At 44.1% G+C, this 15,178-nt stretch overlaps 1 protein-coding gene across 4 annotated transcripts in view; it reads left to right on the top strand.

Annotated features, from left to right (window-relative positions):
- Nucleotides 1-15,178, top strand: part of obscna (obscurin, cytoskeletal calmodulin and titin-interacting RhoGEF a) — a 91,540-nt gene that overhangs the window by 24,523 nt on the left and 51,839 nt on the right. For 3 of the 4 annotated variants that reach the window (XM_046301595.1, XM_046301594.1, XM_046301597.1), the window contains 16 exons: nt 2,739-3,005; nt 3,222-3,488; nt 3,605-3,874; nt 4,115-4,381; nt 4,632-4,898; nt 5,220-5,486; nt 5,797-6,066; nt 6,321-6,599; nt 6,715-6,972; nt 7,139-7,405; nt 8,228-8,491; nt 9,694-9,960; nt 11,318-11,581; nt 12,801-13,067; nt 14,428-14,691; nt 14,846-15,112. In XM_046301595.1, coding sequence (XP_046157551.1) covers nt 2,739-3,005; nt 3,222-3,488; nt 3,605-3,874; nt 4,115-4,381; nt 4,632-4,898; nt 5,220-5,486; nt 5,797-6,066; nt 6,321-6,599; nt 6,715-6,972; nt 7,139-7,405; nt 8,228-8,491; nt 9,694-9,960; nt 11,318-11,581; nt 12,801-13,067; nt 14,428-14,691; nt 14,846-15,112 — 4,272 coding nt within the window. The remainder of the gene's footprint in view (nt 1-2,738; nt 3,006-3,221; nt 3,489-3,604; nt 3,875-4,114; nt 4,382-4,631; nt 4,899-5,219; nt 5,487-5,796; nt 6,067-6,320; nt 6,600-6,714; nt 6,973-7,138; nt 7,406-8,227; nt 8,492-9,693; nt 9,961-11,317; nt 11,582-12,800; nt 13,068-14,427; nt 14,692-14,845; nt 15,113-15,178) is intronic. The other variant, XM_046301598.1, reaches the window with a different exon arrangement.

Here is a 15,178-nt window from a genome sequence, read left to right as displayed (position 1 = left end):
GGCAGAATCAGGAGATAGGTTGGAGAAGGTTTGAGCAGAGGGAAGAGATGATAGGATGGAAGAGGAGAGAGTAGCGGGGGAGAGAGAGCGAAGGTTGGGACGGCGTGATACCATCCGAGTAGGGGCAGTGTGGGAGGTGTTGGATGAGAGCGAGAGGGAAAAGGATACAAGGTAGTGGTCGGAGACTTGGAGGGGAGTTGCAATGAGGTTAGTGGAAGAACAGCATCTAGTAAAGATGAGGTCGAGCGTATTGCCTGCCTTGTGAGTAGGGGGGGAAGGTGAGAGGGTGAGGTCAAAAGAGGAGAGGAGTGGAAAGAAGGAGGCAGAGAGGAATGAGTCAAAGGTAGACGTGGGGAGGTTAAAGTCGCCCAGAACTGTGAGAGGTGAGCCGTCCTCAGGAAAGTAGACAAGATTTGCTTAGAATTCCTTGGCATTATTTTATAGTATGAATAATACAATTGAACAAGGCTGAATAAAATAGAAAGGATATTTTCTCCAAACAATTTGAGGGAGTGAGCAAATATGGCTGTTCTGTGTTGAGCGGTATTCCTATATGCTTAATTTAGAGTTATTAATGTAACTTTAGTTGTTCTACAAACGTTGGGCTATATATTTAGATTTGTATGCGACTCTAATGATAATTTGAAAAGAGTTGCTTGAAAGGCATGAGCTCTGCTTTGTTTTTTTTTGCGCAGGCTACACACACTACATCAGTCACTTATTCACAATTTGACAAGCACTTGTTAATGCCTAAAATTTAACGGAAGCATCCCCTTTGTGTGGCGTACTGCACCTTAATAAAATCCATGCCTTTTGTGCCAGTGGCCGTTGTACCTCTCTCCCTGAGTGCTGAGCGCTCTGAATCACCTCTCACTCACATGGCTCTCCATCAAGTGATCGGGGTCTTTCTCACAGGCTACAAGTGAAGACAGACTCATCAGGGACTCAACTGCGCGCGCCCTTATCCAATTCTGAGGTGCGTTTTGAAGATATTGGAAGAACTGTCCATATTTAATTTTCGTCAGCCAACAAGATGAGTAGGCCTAACGAACAACAAATGCACTAGCCTATGTCAATCAACTATCCCCCACAGTAAAAAAAGTCGACCTATTCTGTGTGAGAAATAAATATTCCAAACATAGTCTGGGACAGTTGTGGGGTGCAATAGATCCCAAATTAATACAACCACTAGCATCAAAAACCTTTTTTACGCAATGTGGCTGATGCAACAGATCAGAACGTTCAGCTTAAAATGTTGATAAACTATTAGGCTATTTCTTCACATTATAAACACCATTATCAAAAGTGACCCAAATTCAATTATGCATGTAATGCTTTTATTATAAAGGGGAATTTTTATGGTGAAAGTTATCTTTCCCAAACTTGAAACTCACACATTGCTTATGTATGCCAGTTAGGCTTTACACCCCTTGTAAAGTGGACTAATATGCTTAATTTTAAGAAGTTACTTGGCCACTTTAGTTGTGCTAGCCTACATGAGGTGTGCGACTATGATTAGAAGAAATCGGGGAAAAAATGTGTTGTTTTTTATCATTCAAATCAAATGTATTTATGAAGCCCTTCTTACATCAGCTGATATTTTAAAGTGCTGTACAGAAACCCAGCCTTTAACCCCAAACAGCAAGCAATGCAGGTGTAGATGCACGGTGGCTAGGAAAAACTCCCTCCCTGATAATATATCATTCACAAGAGATAGGCTAATATTGTCACCCATCAGACTATTGTTGATTTAATCTTGCCTTTACATATACTAAATAATATGTGTGAAATTTGTTTTGATTTAGAATGGACCATTATCATGCACTTTTATCGAAACAGGGACAACAGGAAGAAATATATGTCATCTATGCATTTAAATAGTGAATGGAGGACGCTTTTCATATGGTTAATTTTCATGCAAGCCAGGTAGGCTATACTCCTATTGTAAATATAAACAATGTGTTTAATATTAGGAAAGTTGAGAAAAATCTAGAAGGCCTAGCCTATAGAAAGCTGATGGGATCCTCCTCTTTTTAGTAGAGGCCATCACTCTGTTTTCTCGCGCAATTGCATAGACTATAGAAATGTTGCACAACATGAGCTCTCATGGGCTCTCATGAAGTGTTTGATTCGATTTTTGATAATATTTGCATTGATGCCAGAGTGATTAGTGGGGCAATAGAGTGCTGAGTACCAGGCAGTTAGCAAGTTTGGTAGGCTACTAATGACCATCAGCAGCATCATAGCTTAGAGAAGCCTAATTACCGTGACTAAACGGCCACGTGGAATTTGACTGCCTTCATAACTTGTGACCGCCAGCCCTAGGCATACCACATTTAACTCTCCATTTAGTCAACAAAAACAGTGCAAAATGAATGGGACGTTGCTAAGGAGACCGTGCATGTTCATCACTGATTCTTCAATGAGCAACGAGCCAGTAAAATGCCCTGTTGCCTGTAGCAATGTGCCTGAGAACCAATAATAACATTGTCTCGCAGCGCTGCTCTGAAAGTGAAAGAATAAACCGGATGCTGCATCAAAAAAAAAGAAGTCTCGTCATTGAAGAAGAGTACTGTATTTCAGCTTTCATTCCACCCCAGGAAATCCAAAAGCTCTTCTGGATTAGTGAATTCTCTCTGTGACAGAAGCACAAGCATAAAGCATGACATGGACTAGCCCATTGTCCTTTCCACGTGCAAGTTGTACCACCACTCACTACTGTTCCTGGTTTTCCTCAGGCCCACCCCCCACTTTCAAAGAACAGCTGAGGAACGTGGAAGTTGAGGAGGGTAAGACTGTGACGCTACACTGTGAACTGTCTAAAGCAGCAGCCTCAGTTGAGTGGAAGAGGGGAGCAAAGCTGTTGACGAATGTAGCCAAGTACCAGATGAGGAAGAAAGATTTACTGGTGGAATTGAAGATTATCGACGCAGATCTGGAGGACAGTGGGGTTTACGCCTGTATTTGTGGCGAACAAAAGACCACAGCAACTGTTACAATAAAGGGTGGGTATGTTTTGGTTATGTTAAGTGCAGAAGTCATGAGTTGTTTGATGTCTTACGGAGGTTGGAGAAAGCTTGAATGTTTAATTGGGAAAATGGACTGCAGATTGAATCAATAGGACACACGTTTTGTATTCAATCCCAGTCGCTTACATAAACAAAGGGAAATGTAGGTTTCATGGAGGTTTTGACTACCCTCTCCTATATGGTGTCTTTCAGCTCGCCCGGTCACATTTATAGAAGAGTTGAGGAACGTTCAGGTTGAGGAGGGCAACACTGTGACGTTGCGCTGCGAGCTCTCCAAACCAGGGTTGTCGGTTGAATGGAGGAGAGGAACAGCTCTTCTGCAGAACGGAGAGAAGTACCAGATGAAGCAGAAAGATGCAACGTTGGAGCTGGTCATCAGGAAAACCTTGCCCGAGGACAGTGGTGTCTACAGCTGCGTGTTGGAAGACCAGCAAACCTTCGCCACCATCATTATCACTGGTAGGAGGAACACTTTTTGTTGTTGTTGAAAAATGTGTCTTCTTGACATTCAAAATTCACAGTGTACCCTTCAATCCCACACGCGGTTGATGTTATGGGTTTGTGTCATTCTTCAGCCATCCCAGCCACTTTCAAACAGACGTTGAAAAACCAAGAGGCTCTAGAAGAGGGCAGCGTGACGTTGCGCTGTGAGCTGTCTAAATCGGGGGTCCCTGTGGTGTGGCTGAAGGGACAGGAGCTGCTGAGGGAAGGTGAGCGGCACCAGATGAAGCAGGAGGGCAGGACCGTGGAGATGGTCATCAGGAATGCGGTCCTTCAGGATGCTGGGGAGTACAGCTGTGTCACAGCCTGCAACGTCAAGACGACAGCTGATATCAAAGTTAGGGGTATGTTCCAAAACTGACGTTCAGGCCTGCTCAACACTAATATTTTGATATGCTTCTGAAAATGTCAATGCCTTTAAATGTCATGTTTGGATTAAGTGAATTTTCCATAAAGAGGGATGGGGATACACATGAGATGAATCATTGACCCTGCTTGTCAAATAACATGCCACTGATGGATAGAAATCAAAGCAGTTGAGCCAAATGATGTTTCTCACAGTCTTAAATATGTGTTCTTGTCAGCTCTCCCTGTAATGTTCACACAAGAGGTCCAGAACGTGGTGATCAAAGAGGGGGACAGTGGGGAGTTCTGGTGTGAGCTCTCCAAGCCTGGTGACCCAGTGGACTGGAGGAGGGGCAGAGTCATCCTGAAGTCTGGAGACAAATATGAGATGAGGCAGGAGGGACGCATCACTAAACTGCTCATCCATAACGTGGAGGAGAGGGATGCTGGGAAATACACCTGTAAGAGTCGAGATGCCCAGTCAACTGCTGAACTGACCGTGACGGGTGAGTCAGACTGGTTATATTGATACACTTTGAGTATACACTTAGTTATATGTTGTTAATATGTATGCAACAAAAATATACTGTATAAACCCTCGAAGACATAGGCCTTGTACATGCCCTTTGTATTTGTTACTGTATCTGCTTGCAGTTTCTGATATTTCATGGGTCTGTGCAGTAACTGAGTTTGACACTTTTCCACTGTGAGGACTTTATATGAGTTTTACGATTTACTTTTGCTTGTTGTCCCCAGCTCCTCCCGTCACGTTCAAGGTGAAGTTGAAGAACCAGGAAGTCGAGGAGGAGAACAGTGCGACGTTATTCTGCGAGCTCTCTAAACCAGGGCTGACGGCAGAGTGGAGAAAAGGAGAGGAGCTGCTGAAGAACGGAATAAAGTACCAGATAAAGAAGAGAGAGGCAGCGATGGAACTGACAATAAGGAATGCAGTGCTCGAGGACACCGGATTCTACAGCTGTGTTTACGCAGAAGCCAAAACCACCGCCACTGTCAACATCACCCGTAAGAGGAGTTGCTCTTGGTTTGCTATAACTTTATTTAACTTTATGGGGGAAGGCCTCCCTCTGTTAAGCCTGGTTCCTGTTAAAGGAATATTTGATTGAAAAATGATAATTTGCATACAATTTGCATAACAATCACCGTTTTTGCTCTGTACTGAAAGTGCTCTTAAATCTTGAAAACTTAACAGTGAATTTATATATATATATATTTTTACAATAAACAAAATATTAAAATATAGTTTTTGAGTAAAATATCCCTTTAAGTACTTAATGCATATTTGCAAAGCACTACCAATGGTTGGTTTGGATCTCATGTCCTCAGCCATTCCTGTCACCTTCAAGATGGGTCTTAAAAACCAGGAGGCCTCAGAGGGGGGCATCGTGACCTTGCGCTGTGAGCTGTCTAAAGCTGGGGTCCCGGTGGAGTGGTGGAAAGGGGAGGAGGAGGTGAACCCTGGAGGAAGGTACCAGATGAAGCTGGAGGGAAAGATAGCAGAGTTGCACATTAAAAACATCCAGCCAGAGGACGTGGGGGAGTACAGCTGTATATTCGGAGATCAGAAAACCACTGCTGAAGTCAACGTGAGAGGTACGCTACTGTTGTCTGGCTGTCATTTTGTGTTTGTTGGACATGAAATGCTCATTTACCAGGAAACAAAGAGTTGATGTATGGGCCTCCCCAGCAACTGTACCAAAGTGTTCTGCAATACGCAATAGGCAAGAGGTCAATGCAATTGCCCTCTCTAGGAAAAAAAACATGCATATTCAATATATTCTAGAACAACGTTTTGCCATGACAGACAAATCGTAGCCTACACAGTATCGTATATACACTGTATAGTGCAATGGCCCCAAAGGACAAGGCATTTTCTGATGATGTCGCTCTCTGCTACATACAGCTGCTGCCTCAGTGTTCTTTGAGAAGGAGCTGGAGAGCAATGTGGTGATGGAGGGGAAGTCCGTGGTCCTCTCCTGTGAGGTATCCAGTGCCACTGTCCCGGTCACCTGGAAGAAGGACGCCCGCCTGGTCACAGATGGGGAGAGGTTCATTGTAAAAAAGAAAGGTCCCGTTCACACCCTGGAGATCGAGAAGCTGAGTCTGGAGGACGCCGGGGAGTACAGCTGCATCACTAGGGGAAAGAAGACCACAGCCATGCTGGTTGTGAAAGGTAGGCCTAACCCAATCATAGTGGGGGCTGAAGTAAATCTACAGTACTGCATATCCTCTTTAAACATACAAAATTATAGGAGCACAATGAGTCTTTGTTTCACCCTGTTTTGGTATATATTTCCAGAAATATAAGGGATGGTGGTAGACCATCAACCAGATAAGATGCCTTAATTGCATAGGTCATCTCATCTCTGTATGGCTTGCTACATTAACCTATTAAAAATGCTCCGGAGTCTAACTCTTTCTCTACAGAGCGTGTGAAAATATTGTCCGGACTGAAGGACATGAAAGTCTCAGCCGGGCAGGACGCAGTGTTTGTGTGTGAGCTGTCCCACGCCGAGGTGAGTGAAGGTGAGTGGTGGCTGGGCTCCAGCCCACTGCAGAAGAACGAAATGAACCAGATGAGCTTTGAGGGCCACCAACACTGCCTGGTCTTGACCATGACCACCCCGGAGGAGACCGGGACCGTGGCCTTCGTGGTTGGGGAGGAGAGAACCTCTGCCCAACTGCTAGTTGTCCCCAAACCCAAAGGTGTGCTGCCTCTGTTAATTTGTTTATGGACAGTACAATGTACAACCACTCATACAGTATGTGTATGCAATTAGGCCGCATTTACTTAGTTTAATCTATTTCCTGTCTCTGCCAGTACACATTGAGAAGAAACCCCAGGACATTGACATCATGGAAGGGGAAACAGCCACCTTATCCTGTACGACCTCTGACCTCATTACCCCTGTCACATGGAGAAGGAACAACATGCCCCTCCTGAACGGAGACAAGTATGAGACGCGTAAGAAGGGCAAGCTCAACCTCCTGCTCATCCATGAGACTGAACCAGAGGACTCTGGGATATACTCTTGTGACACTGGAGACATGCAGAGCGATGCCAATCTGACGGTCAATGGTAAAGACATAAAGCAACACTGTTTGTCTGTACCTTAGTTAGAGTACGTTATTCTTTGACTTATCCTCGTGGGCCATTCTATGGGGATATTCTGTAAGTGCAATACTCACCTTAAGATGTATTTTATGAACATGTGAGTGAAACTAACTTTCTTCCATCTACCCAGAGCTACCACCGTACTTCGAGGAGGAGCTGCAGGCTGTGGAGGCTGAGGAAGGGGGCACAGCCTTTCTGTTTTGTGAGCTGTCTAAGCCCGGAGTCCCAGTCCAGTGGAGGAAAGGCCGGCTGCCTCTCAGGCCCAACAGGAAGTACCAGATGAAGCAGGACGGCTGCGTGTTTCAGCTACACATCCTGGAGCTGAAGTCCGAGGACAGTGGCAACTACTCGTGCCAGGCAGGCTGTGTGGAGACCACCGCCTCTGTGTCTGTGAAAGGTATGTGTGTGATTGGTTGTGTAATGGCACACACCTGCTGCATGTAGAGGACTCACACCTCATCAAATCAAATCAACTTGTATTTGTCTCATGGGCCGAATACAACAGTGAAATGCTTTATTACGAGCCCCTAACCAACAATGCAGTTAAAAAAATACAGATAAGAACAAGAGATAAAAGTAACAAGTAATTGAATAGCAGCAGTGAAATAACAATAGCGAGACTATATACAGGGGGGTACCGATACAGAGTCAATGTGCGGGGGGCACTGGATATTTGAGGTAGTATGTACATGTAGGTAGAGTTATTAAAGTGACTATGCATAGATGACAACAGAGAGTAGCAGTGGTGTAAAGAGGGAGTGAGAAGGGTTGGGGGGCACTGCAAATAGTCTGGGTAGGCATTTGACTAGATGTTCAGGAGTTTTATGGCTTGGGGGTGGAAGCTGTTTAAAAGCCTCCGGTACCATTTGCCGTACGGTATTAGTGATGACAGTTTATGACTAGGGTGGCTGGAGTCTTTGACCATTTTTAAGGCCTTCTTCTGACACCGCCTGGTATAGAGGTCTTGGATGGCAGGAAGCTTGGCCCCAGTGATGTACTGGGCCATTCGCACCAACCTCTGCAGTGCATTGCGGTCTGAGGCGGAGCAGTTGCTGTACCAGGCAGTGATGCAACCAGTCAGGATGCTCTCGATGGTGCAGCTGTACATCAGCTGATCACGGTCATATTCAGTGCAACAAAACTCCAAGAAGTATAAACTATAAACACAAATATATTTGTACTGTACACATTTTGAGAGTTGACCTTCCTCTGTGCTCAGTTAAAGTACTCATTGAGAAGAAGCCCCGGGACACCGTCGTCATGGAAGGGGAGACGGCGACCTTATCCTGTAGGACGTCTGACCTAACTACCCCTGTCACATGGAGACGCAACAACATGCCCCTACTTAACAGAGACAAGTATGAGAACCGTAAGGAGGGCAAGCTCAACCTGCTTCTCATCCACAATGTGGACCCAGATGACTCTGGCATATACTCCTGTGATACTGGAGACATGCAGAGCAGCGCCAATCTGACTATCACAGGTAAGGATTTCCCACCATCTATAGAGAAGCAACATAACCAGGAACTCAGGTTTATCTCAGGGGGTCACAATATTCTGAATTCTTTCTGTGTATTACTCACCCTAACATTGGTGAAATGGAACATAGATGTGTAAGAGAGGACAACAATGGGAGGGAGGGACAAGCTTGAATAGGGTGGAGTAAATGGGGGAGAACTGGGACGGGGTTGTGGAGAGGGATGTTTTTGGTTTGGGAGACAGAGAAGGAAGAACATAATAATACTAAGAATTAGACAGGACCCAAATATAACAGGATCGGTATTAGTAAACATTAATATAAAATTAACATATTTGCAGGTTTTCTCCTGATATACCTGACCAATTTTGAAAACTCAATGCCCTCTTTGCTCAAAATATTTTCAGAATCACTAACATCTCAGGATATAAAATTATCGTGGAAAAGACAAAATAATAATACCTCATGACATACAGCAATCCTTTAAGTGGATAACACAACTTATGAAATACTTAGAATGCTTAATAAGTGACAACAAACAACAAATATATAAAGATAACTTTATTCCATGACTCAACAATATGAAATATGATCTAATAAAATGGAATAATCTTCCCATAAACCTTACAGGTAGATTACATTTCTTTAGACTGGCATGACTCCCAAAGTTTTTGTATTTATTTTCGGTAATACCAATTACCCCACTGAAGACATTCTTTAAAAAAGTATACTCGTTATAAAATCCATAGAAAAAAGAAAAGTTTTACATCTTCCTAAGTCTGAGGCTGGTTTTAATCCTTCAGACATGGAATTGTATCAACTCACTACCCAAGACTTTTACTTGCAACATATAGTTAAATGCTCTAAAGAGGAATAATGGGTACATACTGAAGATGTGCATGCTCATCCTCAGAATCTTTTCACGTGTCTATTTTCAAAGGATCAAGCTAAGAACATAAATAACTTTATATTTTAAGAACAATATGGTTGAAAAATGTACGTACTCTGCAAGAAGCAATATCTCTCCCTAAAAACACAACCTTATTGAACAATCCTTTGGATAGCTTTTCAGAATTCACTGATAAATTGATCCACATCTTACAATATTACAGTACAATATTTGGAATAATCTCTTTCTATTACTCACCCTAACATTGGTCAAATGGAACATAGATTTGGAATTCCCTTATTGTCTTCCAACTACCCAGAGCTGGCTCCATGCTTTGAAGAAGAGCTGCAGGCTGTGGAGGCTGAGGAAGGGGGCACGGCCTTCCTTTCATGTGAGCTGTCTAAGCCCGGAGTCCCAGTCCAGTGGAGTAAGGGCCGGCTGCCTCTCAGGCCCAACAGGAAGTACCAAATGAAGCAGGACGGCTGCGTGTTTCAGCTACACATCCTGGAGCTGAAGTCCGAGGACAGTGGCAACTACTCGTGCCAGGCAGGCTGTGTGGAGACCACCGCCTCTGTGTCTGTGAAAGGTATGTGTGTGATTGGTTGTGTAATGGCACACACCTGCTGCATGTAGAGGACTCACACCTCATCAAATCAAATCAACTTGTATTTGTCTCATGCGCCGAATACAACAGTGAAACACTTTATTACGAGGCCCTAACCAACAATGCAGTTTTAAAAAATACAGTTAAGAACAAGAGATAAATGTAACAAGTAGATTACAGGTAGATTTACAGGTAGATTGAATAGCATCAGTGAAATAACAATAGCGAGACTATATACAGGGTGGTACAGATACAGAGTCAATCTGCGGGGGCACTGGATATTTGAGGTAGTATGTACATGTAGGTAGAGTTATTAAAGTGACTATGCATAGATGACAACAGAAAATGGAAGAAGTTCAAGATGACGGTCAATCACCCTCGGTCTGGGGCTCCATGCAAGATCTCAACTCAGGGGCATCAATGATCATGAGGAAGGTGAGGGATCAGCACAGAACTACACGGCAGAACCTGGTCAATCACCTGAAGAGAGCTGGGACCACAGTCTCAAAGAAAACCATTAGTAACACACTACGCCGTCATGGATTAAAATCCTGCAGCGCACGCAAGGTCCCTCTGCTCAAGCCAGCGCATGTCCAGGCCCGTCTGAATTTTGCCAATGACCATCTGGATGATGCAGATGATGATCCAGATGGTCAGAATACACTAAAATCTCAGGATATAACAAGTAATTGAATAGCAGCAGTGAAATAACAATAGCGAGACTATATACAGGGGGTACCGATACAGAGTCAATGTGCGGGGGCACTGGATATTTGAGGTAGTATGTACATGTAGGTAGAGTTATTAAAGTGACTATGCATAGATGACAACAGAGAGTAGCAGTGGTGTAAAGAGGGAGTGAGAAGCATTGGAAGGCACTGCAAATAGTCTGGGTAGCCATTTGACTAGATGTTCAGGAGTTTTATGGCTTGGGGGTAGAAGCTGTTTAAAATCCTCTTGGACCTAGACTTGGCGCTCCGGTACCACTTGCCGTGCGGTAGCAGAGATGACAGTTTATGACTAGGGTGGCTGGAGTCTTTGACAATTTTTAAGGCCTTCTTCTGACACCGCCTGGTATAGAGGTCTTGGATGGCATGAAGCTTGGCCCCAGTGATGTACTGGGGTCGTTCGCACCACCCTCTGCAGTGCATTGCGGTCAGAGGACGAGCAGTTGCCGTACCAGGCAGTGATGCAACCAGTGTGAACTCTCGATGGTGCAGCTGTACAACAGCTCATCACGGTCATATTCAGTGCAACAAAACTCCAAGAAGTATAAACTATAAACACAAATATATATGTACTGTACACATTTTGAGAGTTGACTTTCCTCTGTGTCCAGTTAAAGTACTCATTGAGAAGAAGCCCCGGGACACCGTCGTCATGGAAGGGGAGACGGCGACCTTATCCTGTACGACGTCTGACCTCACTACCCCTGTCACATGGAGACGCAACAACATGCCCCTACTTAACAGAGACAAGTATGAGAACCGTAAGGAGGGCAAGCTCAACCTGCTTCTCATCCACAATGTGGGCCCAGATGATTCTGGGATATACTCCTGTGATACTGGAGACATGCAGAGCAGCGCCAATCTGACTGTCACAGGTAAGGATTTCCCACCATCTAGAGAGAAGCAACATAACCAGGAACTCAGGTTTATCTCAGGGGGTCACAATATTCTGAATTCTTTCTGTGTATTACTCAACCTAACATTGGTCAAATGGAACATAGATGTTAAGAGAGGGCAACAATAGGAGGGAGGGACAAGCTTGAATTGGGTGGAGTAAATAGGGGAGAACTGGGACGGGGTTGTGGAGAGGGATGTTTTTGGTTTGGGAGACAGAGAAGGAAGAACATAATAATACTAAGAATTAGACAGGACCCAAATATAACAGGTATCGATCGGTATTAGTAAACATTAATATAAAATTAACATATTTGCAGGTGATCTCCTGATATACCTGACCAATATTGAAAACTCAATGCCCTCTTTGCTAAAAATATTTTCAGAATACACTAAAATCTGAGGATATGAAATTATCGTGGAAAAACCAAAATAATGGGGGAAAAAATAATACCTCATGACATACAGCAATCCTTTAAGTGGATAACAAAACATATGAAATACTTAGGATGCTTAATAAGTGACAACAAACAACAAATATATAAAGATAACATTATTCCATTACTCATCAATATGAAATATGATCTAATAAAATGGAATAATCTTCCCATAAACCTTACAGGTAGATTACATTTCTTTAGACTGGCATGACTCCCACAGTTTTTGTATTTATTTTCGGTAATACCAATTACCCCACTGAAGACATTCTTTAAAAAAGTATACTCGTTATAAAATCCATAGAAAAAAGAAAAGTTTTACATCTTCCTAAGTCTGAGGCTGGTTTTAATCCTTCAGACTTGGAATTGTATCAACTCACTACCCAAGACTTTTACTTGCAACATATAGTTAAATGCTCTAAAGAGGAATAATGGGTACATACTGAAGATGTGCATGCTCATCCTCAGAATCTTTTCACGTGTCTATTTTCAAAGGATCAAGCAAAGAACATAAATAACTTTATATTTTAAGAACAATATGGTTGAAAAATGTACGTACTCTGCAAGAAGCAATATCTCTCCCTAAAAACACAACCTTATTGAACAATCCTTTGGATAGCTTTTCAGAATTCACTGATAAATTGATCCACATCTTACAATATTACAGTACAATATTTGGAATAATCTCTTTCTATTACTCACCCTAACATTGGTCAAATGGAACATAGATTTGGAATTCCCTTATTGTCTTCCAACTACCCAGAGCTGGCTCCATGCTTTGAAGAAGAGCTGCAGGCTGTGGAGGCTGAGGAAGGGGGCACGGCCTTCCTTTCATGTGAGCTGTCTAAGCCCGGAGTCCCAGTCCAGTGGAGTAAGGGCCGGCTGCCTCTCAGGCCCAACAGGAAGTACCAAATGAAGCAGGACGGCTGCGTGTTTCAGCTACACATCCTGGAGCTGAAGTCCGAGGACAGTGGCAACTACTCGTGCCAGGCAGGCTGTGTGGAGACCACCGCCTCTGTGTCTGTGAAAGGTATGTGTGTGATTGGTTGTGTAATGGCACACACCTGCTGCATGTAGAGGACTCACACCTCATCAAATCAAATCAACTTGTATTTGTCTCATGCGCCGAATACAACAGTGAAACACTTTATTACGAGGCCCTAACCAACAATGCAGTTTTAAAAAATACAGTTAAGAACAAGAGATAAATGTAACAAGTAGATTACAGGTAGATTTACAGGTAGATTGAATAGCATCAGTGAAATAACAATAGCGAGACTATATACAGGGTGGTACAGATACAGAGTCAATCTGCGGGGGCACTGGATATTTGAGGTAGTATGTACATGTAGGTAGAGTTATTAAAGTGACTATGCATAGATGACAACAGAAAATGGAAGAAGTTCAAGATGACGGTCAATCACCCTCGGTCTGGGGCTCCATGCAAGATCTCAACTCAGGGGGCATCAATGATCATGAGGAAGGTGAGGGATCAGCACAGAACTACACGGCAGAACCTGGTCAATCACCTGAAGAGAGCTGGGACCACAGTCTCAAAGAAAACCATTAGTAACACACTACGCCGTCATGGATTAAAATCCTGCAGCGCACGCAAGGTCCCTCTGCTCAAGCCAGCGCATGTCCAGGCCCGTCTGAATTTTGCCAATGACCATCTGGATGATGCAGATGATGATCCAGATGGTCAGAATACACTAAAATCTCAGGATATAACAAGTAATTGAATAGCAGCAGTGAAATAACAATAGCGAGACTATATACAGGGGGGTACCGATACAGAGTCAATGTGCGGGGGGCACTGGATATTTGAGGTAGTATGTACATGTAGGTAGAGTTATTAAAGTGACTATGCATAGATGACAACAGAGAGTAGCAGTGGTGTAAAGAGGGAGTGAGAAGCATTGGAAGGCACTGCAAATAGTCTGGGTAGCCATTTGACTAGATGTTCAGGAGTTTTATGGCTTGGGGGTAGAAGCTGTTTAAAATCCTCTTGGACCTAGACTTGGCGCTCCGGTACCACTTGCCGTGCGGTAGCAGAGATGACAGTTTATGACTAGGGTGGCTGGAGTCTTTGACAATTTTTAAGGCCTTCTTCTGACACCGCCTGGTATAGAGGTCTTGGATGGCATGAAGCTTGGCCCCAGTGATGTACTGGGGTCGTTCGCACCACCCTCTGCAGTGCATTGCGGTCAGAGGACGAGCAGTTGCCGTACCAGGCAGTGATGCAACCAGTGTGAACTCTCGATGGTGCAGCTGTACAACAGCTCATCACGGTCATATTCAGTGCAACAAAACTCCAAGAAGTATAAACTATAAACACAAATATATATGTACTGTACACATTTTGAGAGTTGACTTTCCTCTGTGTCCAGTTAAAGTACTCATTGAGAAGAAGCCCCGGGACACCGTCGTCATGGAAGGGGAGACGGCGACCTTATCCTGTACGACGTCTGACCTCACTACCCCTGTCACATGGAGACGCAACAACATGCCCCTACTTAACAGAGACAAGTATGAGAACCGTAAGGAGGGCAAGCTCAACCTGCTTCTCATCCACAATGTGGGCCCAGATGATTCTGGGATATACTCCTGTGATACTGGAGACATGCAGAGCAGCGCCAATCTGACTGTCACAGGTAAGGATTTCCCACCATCTAGAGAGAAGCAACATAACCAGGAACTCAGGTTTATCTCAGGGGGTCACAATATTCTGAATTCTTTCTGTGTATTACTCAACCTAACATTGGTCAAATGGAACATAGATTTGGAATTCCCTTATTGTCTTCCAAGAGCTGGCTCCATGCTTTGAAGAAGAGCTGCAGGCTGTGGAGGCTGAGGAAGGGGGCACGGCCTTCCTTTCATGTGAGCTGTCTAAGCCCGGAGTCCCAGTCCAGTGGAGTAAGGGCCGGCTGCCTCTCAGGCCCAACAGGAAGTACCAAATGAAGCAGGACGGCTGCGTGTTTCAGCTACACATCCTGGAGCTGAAGTCCGAGGACAGTGGCAACTACTCGTGCCAGGCAGGCTGTGTGGAGACCACCGCCTCTGTGTCTGTGAAAGGTATGTGTGTGATTGGTTGTGTAATGGCACACACCTGCTGCATGTAGAGGACTCACACCTCATCAA

This window comes from Oncorhynchus gorbuscha, linkage group LG15 (genome assembly GCF_021184085.1).
Source record: "Oncorhynchus gorbuscha isolate QuinsamMale2020 ecotype Even-year linkage group LG15, OgorEven_v1.0, whole genome shotgun sequence".
Classification (NCBI taxonomy): domain Eukaryota; kingdom Metazoa; phylum Chordata; class Actinopteri; order Salmoniformes; family Salmonidae; genus Oncorhynchus; species Oncorhynchus gorbuscha.
Note: the sequence above shows the minus strand (reverse complement) of the source record. Positions and strands in the feature narration are given on the sequence as shown.